Source organism: Pipistrellus kuhlii, unplaced genomic scaffold, assembly GCF_014108245.1.
Source record: "Pipistrellus kuhlii isolate mPipKuh1 unplaced genomic scaffold, mPipKuh1.p scaffold_m20_p_3, whole genome shotgun sequence".
Classification (NCBI taxonomy): Eukaryota; Metazoa; Chordata; class Mammalia; order Chiroptera; family Vespertilionidae; genus Pipistrellus; species Pipistrellus kuhlii.
In genome coordinates, this window is record NW_023425529.1 from 42,124,657 (window position 1) to 42,147,570 (window position 22,914).

At 48.1% G+C, this 22,914-nt stretch overlaps 1 protein-coding gene across 1 annotated transcript; it reads right to left on the bottom strand.

Annotated features, from left to right (window-relative positions):
• Position 1: 1 nt before the first annotated feature.
• Positions 2-11,626, bottom strand: MCRS1 (microspherule protein 1). Its single transcript, XM_036456329.1, is given in 15 exon segments — positions 2-428; positions 544-671; positions 908-995; positions 1,155-1,237; positions 1,412-1,504; positions 1,623-1,651; positions 1,986-2,061; positions 4,543-4,681; positions 5,023-5,131; positions 5,994-6,103; positions 6,248-6,406; positions 7,005-7,143; positions 7,468-7,606; positions 11,448-11,580; positions 11,582-11,626. Coding segments are annotated over 15 exon segments (1,542 nt in total). The 5' UTR covers positions 11,612-11,626; the 3' UTR covers positions 2-341.
• Between the last annotated feature and the right edge of the window lie 11,288 nt (positions 11,627-22,914).

Consider the following 22,914-nt stretch of genomic DNA (forward strand, 5'->3'; position numbering starts at 1 on the left):
CTTTGGAACTCAGTGCTTTTTATTTACAAAAGGAAAGTAATACAGTAAAAGTCTGTAGCTAGTCAGCTTGGAGACACGGCTTAGGAATCTGGGGTGAAGGAAGGTAGTCTGCTGAGAGGGGCGCTGGATCTGCGGGAGCTGCAGAGTCCCAGCCTCTAGGGGTTCCTGAGGGCCAGCCCCAAACCCTCTCCCCTGCCTCACCCAGCAAAGGCTCAGATCAGTGGGCTGTCAGTGGGGTCTCTCGCTACCCACTCTGGTTTTCCCAGGAGCCCAAGTTCCCAGCTCTAGGTAGGGAGCTGGAATGGCAGGGGAAACAGGCCAGAGGGCCCTGCCACCACACCTCACTGTGGAGTGATCTTGGCAGCCTCAGCCCGGATAAGGGCAATGAGGTCCTGGTTGATGAGGAAGACGAATCGCAGGCTGGCAATCTGTAAGCAGGAGAGAAGGGTGGCTGAGGACAGAGGTGGGACTGGAAGCCAGGCCCACATAATGGCTCACCACACCCCAGGCAGGTCCCACTGTGGCCTCTCCCGCCCCGCGCACCTCCACCACAGAGTTATTGCTGAGGCGCCACTTGGAGCCGCACAGCACCGGCCGGCCGTCGATGTAGATGGGCCGCCGGCCTTCGTTGGCAATGAAGAAATCACCGTTGTTTTTCAGTTTGATGACACCTATGAAACAGAAGAAAAAGAGGATGGTGTGGGGAAGACCAGAAAAGAGCGCAAAGCCCCCGGTGCCCTTTCTGGTTCCTGGGGGGGGGGGGGGGGGCTGGAAGGCACCCAGGACTCCAGATTAGAGATCCTGAAACGCCAGCTCATCCATGACAGTTTCCGAAGAGACCATGCCCCAAGGCTGCAGAGGGCAGCGAGAAACCAGGAGAGAAAGCCTCACTGCTTCCTGTTGGTACCTTGCTTCCGGGAGATCTTCCAAGCTGGACCCTCCAGAGACAGGTCCACGTCAATCTGGTTATCCTTGGTTGCCCTCCCCAAGGTGATCTGGGGAAATACAGCAGGTGAGGGCTGGCAGTGAGGGTTGGGGATGGGCCCACACAGGCCAGGAGAAGATGAGAAATCAGGGACCAGACACAGAAAGGGAATGATGGGAAGACTGATGGAGAAGAGAAACGAGAATGGATGGAGCTGGGCCTGCCTTACCTCCCTCGAGCGCATCAGATACCGCACCATGCGGCCACGCAGCACTGCCAGCGTCTGGTTGTCGAAGTCCGGAGAGCTCATGCCTGGGGAAGGAGCAGCTTGTGTGGGGGAGAGCCACCCTTTAGGGCTACAGGGCAGAAGGCAGGGAGCCAGGGCAAGGTCTACTGAGGGAAAGGGAGATACACCTAGCCAGGCAATCAGGCGCCCAGGGTGGGGTGAAGAGAGAAGGGCCCCTCCTGGTCCCCTGGCCTCCTCACCTGTGATGCTATCCACGAGCACCTGCCACTTATGCAATTCCTGTTCCAGCTGACGAATCTCTCGCTTCTGGCGCCGGTCAGCCACTGTCAGCTCTGGGGTGAGTTGGGGTAGTAAGGAGGGACACACCAAAGTCACCAGCACCTAGTACTGGTCCTCTCTGTCCGGGCAGAAGCTCCCACCCCCTTGCTGTCCCCACCAGGGCACACTCACCATGTTCCAGGACCTCATCTCGCATGTCCCTGAGAGGGGAAAAGAGAAGAATGAATGAGGTTCCACGCCCAGCTCACTTGCTATCACCATCAGGTATTCCCGGCTCATTAGGACCTCCCTCAGCCAGTTAGCCCAGCGGTCCCAGAGGCTGCTCTCTGGTCTCCACCCAGCCTTCTTCCTGGGGGCCTGGGGGGTAAGATGCTGTGGGAGGTGAGGGATGAGCAGAAAGACCAGGTGCCAATCACTACAGCTAGAGGCTGACACTGGGCTGGCTCGTTCTCTGCAGCAGGAGCGGTAACCTGAGCACTCTGCCCCAGGGGGAACATGGTTCTCTGCATCCCGCCTGTGGCCCCAGCCACTCACTTGAGCTTACTGTCATCAATCAGGTCCTCTGCATCGGAGAAGTTGAGCACCTGGTCCCCCTTGGGCAGCGGCTGCACTGAACAAAGGACAGAGGGAGGGTCAGCACCGATGCTACTACCAACCTCCAGCTGCTGAGCAGACTCTGAATGTGGGGACACACTGTACAGACTGAGCCTGTGGGATCAGCTCATGCTGAAATGAACAAAAGTTAATCCAATACAGGTACTGGAGTGCATGTCAGATCAGGCTGCCTGCTAATTTGGCACAAAGCATGCCTGAGGTTGCTTCTGCAAAGGGAAGGGAATTAAGTTTGACCTTTCATGTGGGCTTTTCTGGTGTGTGAAGGGCTCTCACACAGCCTTGAACTATTATAAACAGAGAAGGCATTTTCTGCCGCCCTCAGCGAGGTGCTGAGGCACTAGCCCATTTAGAAAAGATGTGCTAAAAGGAGTTACCTTACCCTAACCAGTGTTTTTCAACTGTGAGTTGTACCGTGTTAATGAATTGTGAAATTAGTTTCATTTTTTTCCAAAAATGAGATGGACATAGGATAATATCAGAGCCCATTAGGTATGTTCAGGATAAATATTGTTTCATGAAAATTTCTCAGTTTTTTTTTCCTAGTCAAAATGTGAAAGGGACCTGGCCTCCAAAATCTGAGAACTTCTGCCTTAAGGCTGGCTGTTCCCACAATTGCGAGTGTCTGTTCAGTAGCAGCTCCCACTAGCTAGAGGCTGTGAAACTGTCGGTTGAGGAGTTTGACAACACTGGGTGTCCTCACCGCCTGCCCAACGTTCCTTCCACCAGCACACCGGCCTCCTTAGGTCAGACTGTGTGGGGAGATGGGGTGGGTGGTCACTGCCACCAAGTTCCTCCCTGACCACAGCTGCCTGAAATTCCACCACCCTACTATTCAACTGACTTAACAACTAAGCAGTGTGCATTCCCTGTTCCTAGGGACTCCTAGTTCTAAATAGCAAAGAGAAATCAAATACCCACGTAAGAACTCTTGGAGAGAAAAATTAAACCTTTATGTTAGCAAATAAGTTTACACAAAATAACTTTCAAAATAGTGACAAAGGAGCTAGCTATAATAGCAAAAATAAATTTATCCAGGATCCATTCTCTGTGGGAATTCCGTGATATTTGGGCCGGAGGAGTGGGCTGCCTGTTGGGCACGAAATTCAGAGATCCTTAGGGAAGAACGATGGGCCTCCTCCTGACAAGATTTCCTAAAATCCTCTTGTAGGAATGTCTTTAAATAGCCAGAGCTGCAGGACCCAGATGGTAACGTGAAGGGCATGACCAAAGTTTCCTTTTCACAACGTGAACAACAATGTAGAAGGCAACGGCAATAACCTTTAGGAAGAAAGAGCAGCGTGCGCTGCATTATGCAAGTCTGACCCTGAATCCAAATCCACTGAAGCGTTCCCTGCAGTTTAATCAGACTGCTTTCCTGATCTGTCACTAGGAGTGAGTTTTACTGCTGAGGGAAGAGATGGAGTGGGAGCATTCTGGTCTTTGGGGAAGAAGGACAAAAGGATGGGTGTGAAGTCCCAGTGGGGGTTCTGAATGGCAGCACTGACTGTTGGTGGGAGGAAAGGCAGTGAGTGAAAGGTGAAGAGAGGGAAGGGTATCATTTCTTGGGTGAGAAATGGGAAAGGATGAGCATTGTGGGGGATGTTCACATTTTGCTCATACTTGAATGTTATTTATGAGGATTATATTAACATATTACTTATCCTATATAATAAAGAGGTGATATGCAAAATCGACCCTCACGCCCCCACGTCCTGAGATGGCTGCCCCCACAAGATGGCCACCCCCATGTCATCACAAAATGGCTGGCAAGAGAGGGCAGTTGGGGGTGACCAGGCCTCCAGGGGAGAGCAGTTGGGGTGATCGCGCTGGCAGGAGAGGACAGTTGGGGACAACCAGGCCTGCAAGGGAGGGCAATTGGGGGTAATTAGGCCAGCAGGGGAGGGCAGTTAGGTGTCAATCATGCTGGCAGGGTAGCAGTTTAGTGGCAATCAGGCTCGCAGGGGAGCAGTTAGGGGGCTATCAGGCTGGCAGGCAGAGTGGTTAGGGGCAATCGGGTAGCCAGGCAGGCAGACGAGTGGTTAGGAGACAGCAGTCCCAGATTGTGAGAGGGATGTCTGACTATCAGTTTAGGCCCGATCTTGCAATCGGACATCCCTAGAGGGGTCTCAGATTGAAGAGGGTACAGGCTGGGCTGAGGGACACTCCCAGTGCACAAATTTTGTGCACTAGGGCTCTAGTGTAATTATAAAATGCCAAAAACCAAACAAAACAACCAGAAATGATAGACATTTTGCCCAGGATTCCAAGCAATTTTGGCTGAAATTACCCTTGCCACGAAACTGAAGACCATTCCAGCTACTGTCCCACCCTCTAGAAGGATCTGGTTCTTGCTGCAAAGAGAGGTGAACCAGACACTGGGAGCCACTGAGGAACTTATTACAGGGCACATGAAGGCAACTATGCCCAGAATACTCACACATGCATACCCACTCTGCCAGTTCATGGGGCCAGTTACCTGTCTGGTCCTCCAGCAGGTAATACTGCTTCATGAGCTGCCAGTGTGCCTGCAGAGCCTTGGCAGTACGGGCCAAGTAGAAGGCATCAGGGTGTCTGTGCAGCAGGTCCTGGAAGGTCTCTAAGGTGGGCTGGCTGGTCTGGAAGGCAAGAGGCATGCGCTCTCTAGGCACCTAGGTTTTCTCACTCCTGCCTTTCCACCCCACCCTTGCCCACCCCCAAGCCCATTCCCACCGGGAGCCGGAAAAGCTATGGCTGTCCGGGGAGCCAGGCTCGCCTCTTCCCGAGTACCCGTCCACAGGTTGTGTGGATCTGCAGGAGCATGTCTCCAGGCAGCAGGGCCTCCCCACATCAGTTTTCCAGTTCAGCGGCCTCCAGCCGGTGGTCCATGAGGTCCAAAAGGTTGGCGACCGCTGTTCTACTTAGTCCAGCTCCCACCCTGCCCAGCCCCTTCATCAGCCTTACTAGGCCCCATTCTTACTGATCCCACTTTGCTGAGCAGCTGTTCCTCAGCCTTGCTGAACAGGGCCTTGCTCTGGATGGCAGCTATGGCCTCTGGGTGTAGCTGCCTCATTGCCTGGCAGGCCAGCCTAGGTAGGCAGGAAGGAGACAGGTCAGGGCAGTGTTGAAGGGAGGGTGTTAAGCAATCTAAGGTTCCTATTTCCCCCAAACCCTGAGATGCAGGAGGAGAGGCCAAGGCTTAGCATGGTCTCATGGGTTTGTCCAAAGTATGAACAGGCAACTCAAGAAACAAGTCCCTGTGTTCCACCCAGTGAAGGCACAGCCCCCGTGGGGCCAGTCCTGAGGAAGATCCTAAATCCAGCTGAGGCTCTCTCGCCAAGACCTTTGTCCTTCTGGGCCAAAGCTGCCACCCTTTAGCCACTGCCCATCATTTCCTCTTTCTCACACTGAGCCCTGTTTGTTTCCTGGTATATCAGGGCCATGGCTAAAGCTTAAGCAGTGCCAGCGGCTATGGAGTAGAAAACAGGTGTTAAGCATCACACAAATTTGGATGACATTAAATGAAGTAACTGAGGAGGAAGAGTGTGTGGTGCATGTGTGCACAGGTTTATTTGGAACTGGGGGTGCTAAAATGAGAAGGCATTGTGGGTGATCTGTGTGGAAAGGTTGGGAAGTGACCTGCCTCAAACCACAATGCGCAGTGGTAGAACAGAGCTCCCCTCACTCATTTGGGTGTTTTCTCCTTTACTACTTCCTTGACTTTAGATCCCCTTGCTCCTGATACCAAGCCAGAACTAGCAGGGTTGGCAGCAGGAAGAAGCTTCCCTCTAAAGCCCGAGGATGCCAGGGCCCAGGAGCCCTAACTCCCAGACCCCCTCTTTGGCCCCCTCCCCAACAACCGCTCTGGGCCCTTATGCAATTCTCTTTGTTCCGGGGGCCGAATTCTGGTTTCCCCAGTAACTCTCCACTGCCGGAGCCAGCCCCACTCACTTGGAGATGACAGGATCGTAGAGCAGGGCGTACCAGCGCTCCTGGACTTCCCGAAGGGTGAAGCGGCAGCTGAACTTCACACCCAGGTGGACCGATGTCAGGTCATTGGTCTGCAAGGCCCCAGAGGGTTTGCTTCAGCCTTACTGCTGGAAAGAAACCCTTCCCTTGCCACCCACGGGGCACACCTGGGCTAGCTGGGGGACACTGGAGGCTGAAGGAGAAAGTGACAGGAAAACGGTGGTGGGAAGCACTACCTGCAACACAGCATTGATGAGCAGGAGGTCATCAGCAGGCTTCCAGCGGCCCAGATCCTTGGTCACCTGAAGTGGCTGTTTGCTCTTTTTTACCCGCTTGGTGATTCCAGGAGTGGGGGCTGGACTGGGTGGCACAGGAGTGCTGGGGGCCTTGGACACCTGGGCAGAGGACACGAACACAGTGAGCTCAAAGCCAGCATCAGGGCAGCTGGTCTCCAAGTGACAGCCCCAGCCCCACTCAACAATAAGCAGCATAGGCAGGGAGCTAGTTTTCTAATACCTGTCCCCACCAGAGCACTTCTCCACAGTCCTTGACCATATGGGGTCTTCTCTTTACTGGTAGCACCCCCAACCCCAGAGTAGAGGGTGGATGAGAGAATACCAGGAAAACACTCTTACTGGTACAGTGCTGGGGCCAGAGCAATGCCACCTGGGGATTATTTTTACACCCAGCAATGCTGGGAACAGGCTGTCTGCTCCTAGAATAGATGCATGCTCCATGCCTCCCACACAGAATGTGATACAGGATGCATTGAAGGAGGGGAAGGGGGGAAGGGATAGAGAACAAGAAAGAGGGAGTAGGAGGAGACAGGTTCCCGGGAGGGAGGCATCTGAGGTAGTTTGGTCCTCTCCTAGCATCCTCTGAAGAACTCTTGCCACTGACAGGTTAGAGGGAAACTCATGCCAGCTGACAAATTGGGGTCCTGGACCCCATCTTTCCCCTCCCACCTCCTTGCCACATCTCCCAATTACTCACCTTCTTCTTCTCACTAGAGGAGGGTTCACTCCCAGAACAGCGCCCTGGTTCCACCCCACTGGCCCCCTTTGCCCGGGTAGAGGACTTGGCCAGGCTGCTCTCCACCAGCTCGTCATCAAACTTCTTCCTCTTGATAAACCTGTGGAGAATCCTACCCAGTGAGTAATCCTGCCCCCTCCCCAACAACCACACACACCAGACACAGCAGGTTCCCAGCCCAGCGGATGGAGCATGGCATGTTATGCCCCACCCCTCTGAGACAAAGGAGTGCTGTACACAAAGGTTTCATGTCAAAGACCTGGGATCGCCCCCCCCCTTGCCCTCTGTCAGGGATTTAAGAGGGACAGGAAAAGCACAAGGCTCTGCCTATGAGGCCTCTAAGGGCCTCAGGTAGTCAACAGGGATGAAGGCATGAAGTGCCTAATGCCCCCGTTCAGTCCCTGGCCATCCGAATCCTTACTACCTGGAGGAGCTTCTTCGTTTAGGGATGGTGCCCAAGGCCTGTGAGGAGGCTCGCTTCTGCCCTGCCAGTGACTCTTCATCCTCTGAGCGGCTCGCAGTGCCTGATGCCATCAGGGAGGAATCTAGTAGCCCCTGAGAATCTAGAAAAAGAGAAATAGTGAACTCAGACCTCCTTAGTGCCTAGCAGAGCCCTGAGCCTCTATTCATAGGTCTTCTCAGCCCTCCCCTTCCTCTGCCAGCCCTCTCAGTCCCTCCCCTGCTTCCTTGACACTTGAGGTTTTAAGGTGGGAATTCCTTGGCCATCCAGATCCCACCTGGGCTCAGACCTGGCCCAGACCTTCCACGCTGGGCAGTTCTCCCGGTGCCACATGTCATGTCGTGCAGCACATGGTGCTCAGGTCAGACTGGTGATGACGACACACCGGGCTCTGGGCATAACTGCTCTCTCTGCCATCAAAATGCAGCCATGCCGAAGAGCAGCAGCTCAACAGCAAGTCAGTCAACTGTGGCCTCTGCCGAGAGGTATGTGGGTGGTGCTGGCCCAGGGGGAGGTGGCAATGCCCAGCCAGGATGGAAAGACACATGTGCCAGGCCCCGGGTGGAATCAGCAGGTGCTTGGTGCCCAAACGTTTGGGGAGCTGGCCCGGCCTCATACTACCTTTGTCCATCCTCTTACAGTCCCAAAGCCACCGGTTCCAAACCACAGGGCTAGGAGGAAGGGTCCCACAGGCTCATCCAAGGATTCTGACCAGGTGAGCTTAGAGGCTGGGAGGAGATTCTGCAAAGGAGAAATGAGGCTCCATGAGGCTCAGGATTCCAACTGACCAGCCTCACCTCCTTATACTGCAACAGGTCCCCCAGGGTCCCATAAGCTAGGGAAGACAACAAGGAGAAGAAAGACAGAAGTCTCTATTTTGCCAATATGACCCTGATAAATCAGTAGCCTTTGGGAGGTCACTGACATCTTTGAGAATATGATAAAAGCTATGATCCCATAAAAATGTACAAACACATACTATTTAAAGGGTTCACGGACCTCACTAATTCTACTCATAGCCCCTAGGTTAATGGCTTTTATATAAACTACTGTAGCAGGAAACAAGGGATTCTTCGCTCACTGTCAACAGCTGGCCACTCAGCTCAACAGCACTACCCCTTTCCCTCCCAGCGAAAGGGAAAAGGATAGAATTCCAACCAGTCCATCTCTTTTCTCCCCCCATTTGCATCTTTATTTTTTTTTTTTTTTTTTTTTTTGTTTGTTTTTTTATTTATTTATTTATTTATTTATTTATTTATTTATTTTATTTTTAATAAGTTTTTATTGTTCATATTATTACAAATGTTCCTTTCCCCCCACCCACCATTGCTCTCCTCCACCAGGTTCCCATCCCACCCTCTGCCCTTTCCCCTCTCCCCATTGTCCTCATCCATAGGTGCACAGTTTATGTTCAGTCTCTTCCCACGCCCCCCTCTCCCCTTTACCCCAAGAATCGTCAGTTCACTCCCCTTCCATACCTCTGATTCTATTATATTCAACAGTTAATATTGTTCATCAGATTTTTTTAATTTCCTTGGTTTTTAGATTCACTTGTTGATAGTTATGTATTTGTTGTTCATAATTTTTATCTTTGTTTACTTTCTCTTCTGAAAGAACCCCCTTCAGCAATTCATATAATTCTGGTTTGGTGGTGATGAACTCCTTTAGCTTTTTTTATTAGTGAAGCTCTTTATCTGGCCTTCGATTCTGAGTGATAGCTTTGCTGGATAGATTATTTTTGGCTGTAGGTTCTTGCTATTCATCACCTTGAATATTTCTTGCCATTCCCTTCTGGCCTGCATGGTTTCTGTTGAGAAGTCAGCTGACAATCGTATAGGTGCTCCTTTGTAGGTTACTACCTTCTTTGCTCTTGCTTCTTTTAATATTCTCTCTTTGTCTTTTGCTCTTGGAATTTTAATAATGATGTGTCTCGGTGTGGTCCTCTTTGGATTCCTTTTGTTTGGAGTTCTGTGCGCTTCCTGGACTTGTAAGTCTAATTCTTTCACCAGGTAGGGGAAGTTTTCTGTCACTATTTCTTTCAGTATGTTTTCCATATCTTGCTCTCTCTCATCTTCTGGGACCCCCATAATTCTGATGTTGGTTCGCTTGAAGTTGTCCCAGAGGTTTCTTACATTATCTTCAATTTTCTGGATTCTCTTGCCTTCTAGCTTCTGTGGAGGAGTGTCTTCTAGCTCTTTATGTTCCAAATCTTTGACTTGATTCTTGCGATCTTCCCTTCTGTTTTTAGGACTCAGTAAAATATTTTTTATTTCAGACAATGTATTCTTTATTTCTTGTTGATCCCTTATCATTTCTTGTTGACTCCTTATTAATTCTAGTTGATCTCTTTTCATATCCTCGTAGCCCTTATCCATCTTTTCTAAGAAATTCTTGAAAAAACTTATAAGCGTAGATTTGAACTCTATATCCAGACGCTTTTTGTCCTCCATTTCTTTCGTTTGTGATCTATTTTGTTGTCGCATTTCGCAGTTACAGATGGGACGGGGTTTCAGGGTGGAGCCTGCAGCTTTGGCTTCTGTCAGCCCCGCCCTATGCGGGTCCTTCAGTGCTCGCTGCTGCCAGCGCCTCTGAGAGAGAGGTGCCCTCGATTTTCGCCTGCTGCCACACAGTCTATGCTCTCCCCCAATGAGCCCGGTATTGGGGTTCAGTTCAGTTGGAAATGGAGTTGGAGGTGGCGTTCAGAGCAGTCTGGAGCCCAGGTCTCCTTCCCGTCAGGGCAATCCCGCGGCACAGCCGACCGTCCCTTCTCTGCGCGCAATGTGCGCGCCTCCGGGACCTCCTTTCGCCTCTCCCCGGGGTTCCGCCTTACAGCCCGGCTCCCTATGGCTGAGCCTGAGTCCCCGGGGTCTGGCCCAGAACCGGGGTTCAGAGCAGTTGGGGGCCCAGCACAGTCGGAGCTTTTCTCTCCTTTCCGCTCAGGAACGCCCGCCAGGCACTCGGCCTCCCTCCTCTCCGGCTCCGTCCTCTCCGCACGCCGCGTCTCCGTACCTTGGGCTTTTCCAGCTCCTCCGCGCCTCCTTCTGGTTTTCTCCTTGCTTCTCGCTGTAGAATTTCCAGTCAGTCAACCTTCCTGTAGTTCTGGGCAATGTCCGTTTTATATTTTAGTTGTATTTTATTGAAATTGTTGTGTGCAGCTGCGGCTAGGTGTTCACCTGGGCGCAGCCATCTTGGATCCCATTTGCATCTTTAGTTGAATATTTGGTGGGCGGTATCTCAGGGAAACTAACAAATACAATTTGGAAACTCGAATATCAACCGTCATGGTGGGGGGGGGGGGCAGGAGGACTTAGGGGGGCGGGACTATGCGGCTCCTAAACTCGGCAAAACTCCGGTCCTGAGACTCGAGGGGGCGCGCCGCTCGCGGGTCCCGCTCCTGCCCAGGCTATTCTCCCGGCCCTGTCCCCAGGTGTGCCCGTCGCACGCCCCACAGAATACGGCTGGAAAACTTGCCCCTGGGGAGGGGGCGAAGGGCCCCAATCCCACGCCTGACGGAGGCAGGATCTGCGCCTCCTTCCCTCCCTCGGTTCTTTCTCCCTCGAGTGCACACCAAGGTGGGGGTTAGTCCAGGTCAGTTTCAGGAGCTCAGGATAACAGTGGTGGTGAAACTCAAACGCAAACACCGAGAGAATCCCGGTGCTGTCGCATTCTTGGTTTAAGCCTCACGGACCGGTGGCGGGAGTGGGGGGCAAACACCGGGCCAATTCTCACCCCACCTTCAGCAAGCCACCTTTACGCATGCGTAACGCCTCGGACCGGACTCTGGCCCGGCCCACGCATGCGCAGATTACCAGGGCGCTACCGGGGCGGGGCCCTAAGCCGGGGACGGGGGAGGGGAGGTCGCCCCTGGAGGCACATTGGGAGATTCTATCGGACCCCCCCCCAAATCCGCTCATAACCCCTAGAGGAGAACCGCGAGGTCTCACCATTCCTAGGCTGCCAATTCCAACAATTTCTCCGCCGCGACGGCAGCAGCCGCAGGGCCAAAGCCAGTTTCCGTGAGGTACGTCTACTTCCGGGTCTACGAAGTAGGAACTTTCCAATCTCTTCCGGTTCGCCCAGAGCACGGGCGTGGAGGGGGCGTGGCCATGGCTGCGAAGGTCACAATTTTGCCAACAGGTGATATTAAAGGCTTTCCCAATAGGGAAACATCAGGGATTATAGGCACCGGAGAGGTTACCCGGTGGCGGGGAGCGATTAAAGGGAGAGGCGAGACGTGGGGCGGGATAGGCTGGGGGGCAAGACCGGGCGGGACGGGGCGGGGCGAGGTGGGGATGCTGGGCGGGGCGGCCCGACCGCGGGGTGGGCCGCGCGCGGACTAGGTTTTCGAATTCGCTCAAAGAATTGGAATCTTTGATAGTTTCCCAGGATCAGTATGCACTGTTTGATTCAACCGTATGTTTTAGAGAGGACAGTCTGTGTCAGGCCCTGTGCCAGTCACGTGACGTGGAGGAGCTCGCCAGAGAGGTGGGAGTCCGAAAGGGGCAGGGAGGTTGGTGTCTGTGCTGTGGATCGGGTGAGCCGCTGGGAGAGGCGCTGAGAGAAGGAACGGTGCTTAGTTGGTCTTCAGCCCAATGGCACCTGGACTGCTAGAGGCATGGTGGGTCCCCAGAGGTAAGAGAGAGAAACCAAAGGAAGCACCCTCAGAGGGGAATGCCCTGGAGGGAATCTTGGGATGAGAGAACAAGCCTATAGGAAAAGTTGGGAGGTGTGAGGGCTGCCCTAGGAAACCAGAAAAACTGTCCTCTGAAAGAGGATTTTTTTCTTTGGTTTATGTTTCCTTGGAGTGCACAAAAGTGTAGTAGCGCACTCACCTGGACATTGCCGGGGGATTAAATATCAGATAGAGGAGGGCTGGCCCTTCTAGCCCCGACAGTGTATGATAGCCCCTGCATCAAAAACCCCCACTTCATTTACTGTCCTGTGATTTTGCTTAATGAATATTAACCTATTTAATCTCCCCTGAAATGTTGTGTTTCCTGATATAAGGTCTGGCGGACCATCTAGATATAGTATCTATATTCTATGAGAGTTATCAGGGAGGTCTCTAAGCAGGTGACAGCTGAGCTGTGATTTAATAGTTGATAAGGAACTAGTAATGCGACTAGCTGGTATAAGATGACATAGTCAGAGGGTCAAGCATAGCTCCAAAGCAGAAAAGAGTTGTGAATTTGAGGAACAGGTGATGGGGAAAATGAGATATTTTGGGGGGCTAGCAATCTGAATCTAGCCACTGCCCCCTTAATTGTCTGGTCCTGCAAGACCTGTTTATAAACCTTCCCCAAATGAAGTTATCAGTGCTGGTCAGGAGGTCTCAAAGTCCCAGTGCACAGACCATATATATATATTATTGATTTTTTACAGAGAGGAAGGGAGAGAGACAGAGAGCCAGAAACGTCAATGAGAGAGAAACATCGACCAGCTGCCTCCTGCACACCCCCCACCGGGGATGAGCCCGCAACCAACGTACATGCCCCCGACTGGAATCGAACCTGGGACCCTCTAGTCCGCAGACTGAGGCTCTACCACTGAGCCAAACCGGCTTCGGCATGCATAGAGCTCTTTAAGAACTTGCAAAGGGGACCGGAAAAACCCTAATTTGGGAGACAAAGAACTGGAAAAAGTATAAATAAAGAAAGCTTCCTCCATATTTTTGCCCAGAATTTGAAAATATGTTTTTCTCTGGGACCTCGAGTAATGATAATAAAGAGGAACTCCAATCTCTCTAAGTGTTGCTTGGTTTTCTCTGGTCTTCTGCAACACAGGAAGGAGTTCAGTGTGGCTAGAGCAGGATGATGAAGAAAAAGAAGAGAACAAAGAGGTCACCAGGAGAAGGTCAAATTACCCTTGTAGTTTATGGAGTGAACTTTGGCCTTTATGCTTAATGCATTGAACACAGACAATAGATGGTGAAGGCCTGGGATGCGAGGCATGGAAAGTTAGAAGAGGTCAATGGGGTAAAGGGGGACATATATAATACTTTCAACACTAATAAAGATTTAAGAAGAATATAAAAGAAAGAGACCTAGATTTTTGGCCTAAGAAGCAGTGATGCTAGCACCTTCCCTTTAGAATATGTTCGGAAACTGGGCATCAACTTCTCATATCCTGATCCAAGTCTGCTAGATCCATCATCTCTCAGCTGGACTACTGCAAAAGCTTCCTAACTAGTCTTTCAGCTTTCATCTTTACTGCCAGTCTTTCAATTTCTTCACAGCAGGTAGGCTATTCCTATTAAAATGTAAATCTACTCATTCAAGCTTTTTCAGAATCCTCCATCTTCTGCCCTGTAGCTAGTTGGCGGAATGTGGTCTGTGCACCAAGAGGTCACCAGTTTGATTTCGATTTCGAGTCAGGTTGTGGGCTTGATCCCCCATAGGGGGCATGCAGGAGGCAGTCAATGTTTTTCTCCCCATCTCTCTAAAATCAATAAAAACATTTTAAAAAGAAAAAAAAATTCTCCATCTTCCTTGGAATAAAAATGTATGGTCTATCTAGTCCCTGTTCCCTCAATGACCTCATCCACTCCTCTTCTCAGTTGCCCTTTTTAAAATTTTAGTCTGTATCCCCTGCACTGTTTACCCTTTCCATGCTTTGTTTTTCTCCTCTAATGTATGATGTATTTTACTTATTTTATTATTTTTTTCTCTTATTGTATGTCCCTCAGCAGTAGAATATAAGCTCTATGAGGGCAGGGATTTTTGTCTTTTTTTTCAGCATTGTTATAAATATTATTGCTTAATAAATATTGTTTTTAAATTTCATTTATTTGAGAGTGAGAAAGGGGGAGAGAGAAATATCAGTTTGTTGATCTACTTGTTTATGCATTCATTAATAGCTTTCTTTGTTGTTGTTTTGTTTGTAAACCTCACCTGAGGATATTTTTTCCATTGAATTTTTAGAGGGAGTGGAAATGAGGGGGCAGAGAGAGAAACATCTATGTGAGAGAGATATATCCATTGATTGTCTCCTAAATACTCCTGGACCCTGGCCAGGGATCAACTGCAACCCAGGTACATGCCCTCTTACCACTGAGCAAAAGCACTTAGGGACATTGATTGCTTCTTGTATTTGCTCTGACTGAAGATCAAACCTGCAACCTTGACGTATTGGGACAATGCTCCAATCCAGTGGTCGGCAAACTCATTAGTCAGCAAAGCCAAATATCAACAGTACAACAATTGAAATTTCTTTTGAGAGCCAAATTTCTTAAACTTAAACTTCTTCTAGTGCCACTTCTTGAAAATAGACTCACCCAGGCTGTGGTATTTTGTGGAAGAGCCACACTCAAGGGACCAAAGAGCCGCATGTGGCTTGCGAGCTGCAGTTTGCTGACCATGGCTCTAATCAACTAAGCTACTCCACCATGGCTTTAAATATTTGCTGAGTAAGTATCTCTATATATAAAAGCCTAAGCGACCAGCCGACTGTCCCACCATCTGGCTGGTAGCTATGACATGCATTAACCACTAAGGGGCAGATGCTCAACCAAGGAGCTGCCAGGCTGCAGTGACTTGGCAGCTGTGGTTCTCAGGTGACACGTCAGGAACCAGAGAGGAGGAAGCCCGATTTCAAAGTGTATCACTCAAGAACTGCCCTCTCACAATCCAGGACACCTCAGGATGTTAGCTAATTTTGGCCCATTCCCCACAGCCAGGCCAAGGGACCCCACCAGTGCACAAATCTGTGCACCGGGCCTCTAGCTCATTGGCTCCCCATTTCGGGTCTGGCTCCCCACCGGGCCACTAGCCCATTTCAGAAGTCATGGGTCTGGCCCTTACAGGAACTTTTTTACTTGATTAGCTAAATGATGAGACATGCAGAACCTACCGGCTGCGGCCCCAGTGTCTGGCCTTGGGCTGGCCCATCAGCTTAATATCCAGTGCAGGTAGCGAATTTTCCCGCTACCACTATCTGGGCTGGGAAATCAGCCTCAGCCTTCCTCCTTCCCTGTGGACAGTAGCGCCAGTGGGCAACCTTCCAGCGGGAAGGAGGCAAAGGAGCAGCTCAGGTGGGAAGAAGGAGGTTCCCACCGCTACAGGACTCCGCCTCGGTCAGTGGTCGGCAAACTCATTAGTCAACACAGAACAATGATTGAAATTTCTTTTGAGAGCCAAAAACCGACTTCTGCGCATAGGCCACGAAGTTTCAATCGCACTTTACGTGCGCGCCCACACTGGTATTTTGTGGAAGAGCCACACTCAAGGGGCCAAAGAGCCGCATGTTTGCCAACCACTGGCCTAGGTGGAAGGGCCTGGGCGGGAGCCTGACATTGAGCAGGGTCCTGCCTTAGGCCGACTAGATTCCAAGATAAGTAAATCTTGTTTGTTAAATAATTGCATTTTGCAGCTAAATGCCCACAAGTCTTCAGTTACCGCCAAACTTAGGGTAAAGTGAAATGAAAGAAGCGAGACAGATACAGAGAGAAAGTGACATAATGTTGGGAGAAGAGAGCAGGGAGGCTGATTCCAGGGTGTGTCACCCGAGAACTGCCCTCTTGCAATCCAGGATCCCTCGGGGGATGTCAGAGAGCCAGTTTCAGCCTGATCCCCACAGGCCAGACCAAGGGGACCCCATCAGTGCACAGCACCGGGCCTCTAGTGTTAAATAAACCTACTGGAAAGAAGTCTGTGGGCCCTAATGGGTTTGGCTCAGTGGATAGAGTGCCGGCCTGCGGACTCAAGGGTCCCGGTTCGATTCTGGTCAAAGCCATGTACATTGGTTGCGAGCACATACCCAGTAGGGAGTGTGCAGGAGATAGCTGATCGATATTTCTAAATATCCCTCTCCCTCTCTGTGAAAAACAAACAAAAACAACCCCCCAAAAACCCTAATGAAATATATTTTTAAAAAGAAGATTAATTAAAAAAAAAAAGTGTGGGAAGAGCATATCTGTATGGGGGCAGAAACCGAGAATTCTGTTTAGATATGTTAGTTTGGAGATGCCTGTAAGGTATCTCGGTGGAGGTTTTGAGTAGAGGGATGTACCCTAGTCTTGAAAGGGAAGAGGCCTGGACTGGAGATAAATTTTAGGGAATCATTATCATGAAGCTCTAAATGCCTTTGTCTAGGGAAAAAGTGTAAATAGAGAATAAAGGTCCAAGACTAATAATGCCTGGGGCACTCGAATGTTTAAGATAAGGTAGAGGAAGAACCAACAAATAGAAAAATGTGGATTTTTAAAAATATATATATTTTATTGATTTTTTTTTACAGAGAGGAAGAGAGAGGGATAGAGAGTTAGAAACATCGATGAGGGAGCTGCCTCTTGCACACCTCCTACCAGAATCAGCTGCCTCTTGCACAACCCCTCTTGCACATGCCCTTGACCGGAATCGAACCCGGGACCCTTCAGTCCACAGACCGATGCTCTATCCACTGAGCCAAACCGGTTTCGGCAAGAATGTGGATTTAAAAAAAAAAAAAAAATCTAGCAATGGCACCAGTCATCCAGCTTCCACTTAACCATCACTGGTTCCAGAGTAAGCAGACTTTTGTAGTCTATCACTGCTTGCCTGAGATAAGATGTGGCTTACAATGGAGGTCCCATTCATGTTTTTTTCTGGATTTTTGTGCATCTCCTCAAAATTTTTGTGCATCTTCCCCAGGCTCCTCCTGGAGAATTAGAACATGGGGGTTAAAAGACATGCTCTGCCCCAGCCAGTGTAGCTCAGTGGTTAAGCATTGACACAGGAACCATGAGATCACCAGTTTGATTCCCAGTCAGGGCAAATGCCCGAGTTGCTGACTCAATCTCCAGTATGGGGCATGTGGGAATCAGCCAATCAATGTTTCTCTCTCATCATTGATGTTTCTATCTCTCCCTCTCTCTTCCTCTATGAAATCAATTTAAAAATTTTTTTTTTTTAAAAAGAAGAAGACAGGTTCTGGAGTCAAATTGGCTGATTTTCAACCTCAGCAATATCACCTACCAGCTTGTGACCTTGTGTAAGTTACCATTCAGTTTCATCTTCTGTGGAAATAATAGTACCCACTTGATAGATGGTTCTAAGGAGTAAATCACTACTTAGACTAGTGGGTAGAATAAAGCAAGTTTTCAAACACTATTAGCTGTTGGTACCGATCTTAGGGCTTGGGTCTCAACGTCTGCCGGGTGGTCAGAGTTAAGGATCCGGACTTTGAGTCTAGGTTTTCCCCACTCCTGTCTCCTAGAGCAGGACCAATTCCCCTCCTGCCTTCTGGGCACAGGATCTATCTGCTGTTGGCTCAACTATAGGAAGTCAAGTTTATTAGAACTGTTGACCAGTACAAAGTTATCTTTGGGTTCATAATGCATTTTAAATCAACATAATACTCAATATCTGTACACTTTTTTTTCTCTCTAAGGAAGGAGAAACCATCTGCAAAGGGAGAGTTTCATGCACACATTGAAACCCTCTGAAATATCAATCCCTAGGTTAGAGAATCACACAGACTTTATGAATATCCAGCTTCGTTAACATGATAAAATGTACACATCTCACCTTGGCTGGGTCGCTCAGTTGGTTGGAGCATCATTCTCTATACCAAAAGGTTGCAGATTCAATTCCAGGTCAGGGCACATGCCTAGGTTGCAGGTTTGCTCCCTTGTTGGGACATGTATGGGAGGCAACTGATTGATGTTTCTCTCGCTTCGATGTTTCTCCCTCAAATCAATAAAATAAAAATAAAAAAACATGTCTCGGTTCAAAAGTCAGAATGACAATGAGGAAACCTAAAATATTCCCATTAAAGTTAGGTATTCCATAAGGATGGCTCCTGTGACAATTTTTTCCCCCTCACATTGCTTTGGAAGTACTAGCCTACTTAATTACAAAGAAGAAGGGATGAGATATGAAGAGTGGAAAAGAAGTAAAATTATTTTATATAAGAGCCTACCTGAAAAATCCAAGGACATCAACTGAAAAAATAATACAAATAAGACTCTAGCAAAGTGGGCACAAATTAATATACAAAAAGCCAATGAACAACAGCCAATTAGAAAGTATAGGGGAATCCTATATAATAAAAAGGTAATATGCAAATGAACCCTCATGCCCTCACGACCAGGCTGATGGGGAGTTAGTGAGGGACAACTAAACAACTGAACAGCAGGCTGCATGGGGCAACCAGGCTGGCAGGGGGGCCATGAGGGGTGACCAGGCCTGCAGGGGGGACAGTTGGAGGTGACCAGGCCAGCAGGGGGGGCAGTTGGGAGCAACCCAAGGCAGTGAGGGGCAATCAGGCCAGTGGGGGAGGGGGCACTGTTAAGGGCAACCAGGCAGGCAGGCAGGTGAGCAATTAGGAGCCAGTGGTCCAGGATTGTGAGAAGGATGTTCAGTTGCTGATTTAGGCACAATAAACCAGCAGTCTGACATTTCCCCAAGGGGTCCTGGATTGGAGAGGGTGCAGGTTGGGCTGAGGGGACCACACCCCGTGCACAAATTTCATGCACTGGTCCTCTAATAAATTTATAATTTACAATAGTAACAACAAAGTAAACTAATAATAATCTTAATAAGTATGCTAGATCTAGGTGCCCCAAACTATAATGCTGTATATCAAGGACACAAAAGGAAGCTTCAATGAATGGAAAGGAATACTCTATTTTGGAGTAGAAAGATTTGCTATCATAAAAATGTCAGCTCTCCATAAATCTATAAATGTAATACAATCATAAAAATACACTACATAACCAGAATATAAAGTTCATATGGAAATTTTTACATCAGGAATAGCCATGAACATTGTGAAAAAGATTAATGAGGATGGGGTGGGCTAGAAGAGGTCAATGGGGGAAAAAGAGGGATTTATGTAATATTTTCAACAGTAAAGATTTTAAATAATAAGATCAAATAAAAATGATTTATCTATAAAAAAGATTAATGAAGAGAATAGCTCTGCCAGATATTAAACCATTAAAAACTACAATAACAGCCGAAACAGTTTTTGGCTCAGTGGATAGAGCATCAGCCAGCGGACTGAAAGGTCCTGGGTTCAATTCCGGTCAAGGGCATGTACCTTGGTTGCAGGCACATCCCCAGTAGAGGGTATGCAGGAGGCAGCTGATCGATGATTCTCTCATGGATGTTTCTAACTCTCTATCCCTCTCCCTTCCCCTCTGTAAAAAATCAATAAAATATATTTTTAAAAAACCAATAACAGTATAATTGAGGGGACACTAGAGCATGCATAGGCACCTTTGTCAAAAGAACAAAAGAATCCAGAAATAGACCCAAGACATTTAAAATGTTAGTATATGATAAAGATGCCATTGTCTACCAGTATGGATGAATTATACAGCAAATGATATTGAGACAATTGTGTAGCCACCTGGAAAAAAAAGAGTGGCCCTTATGTAAATTCATATAATTCAATTGTGTTTAAATAAATTTAAGAGTAAAAACAAATTTATAATGTTGTAGTGGGAATAGTAATTTTTAGGATAGCGTAAAATTTCCCAAAGCCTAAGAAAGATGTTTTGTCAACATAAAAATCTGTAATTTCTGTAGAGCAAAAAACACCATAAACAAAGACAAATGGCAAACTGGGGGAAATATTTGCAATTCATATCATAGACAAAGGGACTAATTTGCTTCATATATACAAAATCCCTTCAAATTAATATGAAAAAGAACAAAAATCCAATCAGAAAATGGGATGGTTAACAAAAGAAAAGGCAAACTCACAAGAAAGTTAAAACTACATTTAGATACCATTTTTCACCTACAGATGGGCAAAAATTCCAAATGTTTGACAATAGACTCCTGCATGGTTGTCTAAGAAAGGGATATAGACCCTCTTAGATATTCCCGATAGAACTGTCAATGCCTGTCAAAATTACAAATGCATGTAATTTCTGATCCAATATATTGATACTTGAACCCATGCATAATAAACTATACAGAAAGTCATCAACTTTAGAAGCAAAAGTTTACAAACAATTCAAATATCTATTATTAAAGACTAGTTAAATAAATTACAGTCTCTCCATACAATGGAATATACAGCCATGCCAAAAGAGCTGTCACAAAAATCTTAATAGTCTGTGATTAAACTCATGAAGAAATCATTAAAGAGTTTTTAAGCAGGGTGTGTTATGAGATCAGGATTTTAGAAAGATCTCGTTGGAATGTATGGAGGATAGATTGAAAGAGTAAATCTAGAGGCAAGGTGATCAGTCAGGGTAGCCAACAAGGAGAAGACACATATTATCTAATAAGATGGAATATGCAAGTTGACTGTAACTCCTTGACAAAGATGGAGGCACCCACAGCCAATAAGGAGAGAATATGCAAATTGGATTCCACAAGGCGAGAGTTGGAAGGTGGCCCTGGGCCAGAGCAAAAGCAGAAAGGCAGCTTCAGGCTGGAGCGAAGGCAGTGCTGGCAGCCAGGAGAAGGAAGGTCTATTCTTGCACAAATCTTCCTGCATCAGGCCTCTAGTAAAATATAAACTGGGTAGGGCTTGGTGATAGATTAGATGTAGGGATTAAGAAATGAGGCACTGATGATACCCCGGTTTCCAGCTTTGGCAGTAGAAGTAGAGTGATGGTTAGTGCATTGAGATAGGAAGCACAAGTGAAGAGGCCAGTTTTGGGTGAGAAGGTAAGATAGGTCTTATTTGGATGAATTGAGTTGGAGGTGCCAGTGGGCAACAGGTTGAGATGTCAGTTGGGTGTTTGAATATACAAGGCAGTGACTTGAGGGAGAGATTGGAATTAGGGAATCACCATATAGCTTATGTTCAAGCAGTAAGGAGATAAGTCACCTTAGGATAGTCTGTGGCAGGAATAGAGAATCCAGGCACTAGAGCAACCCTAGAGTACACAGGCAGAGCAGTACATAGGGGACATAGGAGGGAAGCCAACTATCACAGAAGTCAAGGGAAGAATGTGGTAGCATTTTATTTTTATTTTTTAAAATATATTTTATTGATTTTTTACAGAGAGGAAGAGAGAGGGATAGAGAGTTAGAAACATGGATGAGAGAGAATCATCAACCAGCTGCCTCTTGCACAACCCCTGCTGGGGATGTGCCCACAGCCAAGGTACATGCCCTTAACTGGTATCGAGCCCGGGACTATTTAGTCCGCAGGCCGATGCTCTATCCACTGAGCCAAACCGGTTTCGGCTGTGGTAGCATTTTAGTGGTCTGTGTCTCTCCCTTGATTATAAAATCCTTGTGGACATAAGCTGGGTTTTATTTTTCTTTGTCATCTGCTCCATCCCCACCTTCAATCAGCACAAAGTTTTGCACATAGTAGATGTCTATGAATAAATAAGGGCACGAATCCCATCATAGCTGGCTCTTTACACTACTTTAGTACACACCTTCATTATTGCTCCTCTAATTGGTCTCTAGTGTCTCCACACTGCCAAAGCTGCCTCTAAAGCACAGATCTGGTACTACCACTCCCTTCCTTAAAAATCATCAGTAGCTTTCCACTGCCTCCAGAGGAAAATCCTCAGCTTGGCCTTCAAGCTCATCCAAACCCGATCCCAGCCCAGTTTAGCTCCTGCAACACCTGGCTTTTACCCATTGAACTACAGCCACACTGACCACTTTCTGGTCTCCAAACATGATCTGTGCTTGAAGTGCTCTATGCCCTTTCATTCCCCCAGACCCTCTTTCCCTGACATCTGTGGTAGTTCTTCAACATTCAACATTTGAAATCCCACTTAGCCTTGAAGGTTTTACCAGACCCACACTGCCACGAACATCTTCCCTGTTCCCCATTTTACTTTGCACCTCTATGACATCACTGGCCCTGGATTGTTTGTTACATATGCCAGCTTCTCACTATTTATTGTATTACCTATCTCCATACCGGAGTGTGAAAAGGGATTGTAACTCAATGTCACCTTTATACATACAGTACTTAGTAAAGTGCTAAATGAGTGATAAGTCCTGAGAATACTAATGTCTAGTTCTCCCAATATGCTTTGCATATGGTTCTGTATCCTGTGTTGGCAATACTACTAGTAAGCTCCTTGGAAGTTTGTTTTATTAACTTTTATACCCTCATTGCCTAGTACAGAGCATAGCAGCACAGTAGGTGCTCAATAAATGTGTAAGTACTTAATAATTACTCATTTAAGTTGCTCTCAGAAGCCTCTAGAGAGGCCAATAGCTCTGGCAAACAGCGTTTTGTATGTGCTTCCTGCTAGCTCTGACAGGCTGCCTCTGTAGGCCAATGACAAGCTAGATTGTGTAAACATGGATCTTCCGAGGGACTGTGAAGTGTGGCTAACAGAATGAGTTAGGGCTGTCATGGTGGGTAAGTGTTTAACTCAAAGAGATGTGGCTCTCCAGGCAGAAACACAGCCCAGAAGAAACCTCAAAGGCAAGAGCAAATCAAATCAGCTAAGGAGGAATGGGATCCCTTATTCCTTAGGGAACGTCTGACTTGGTT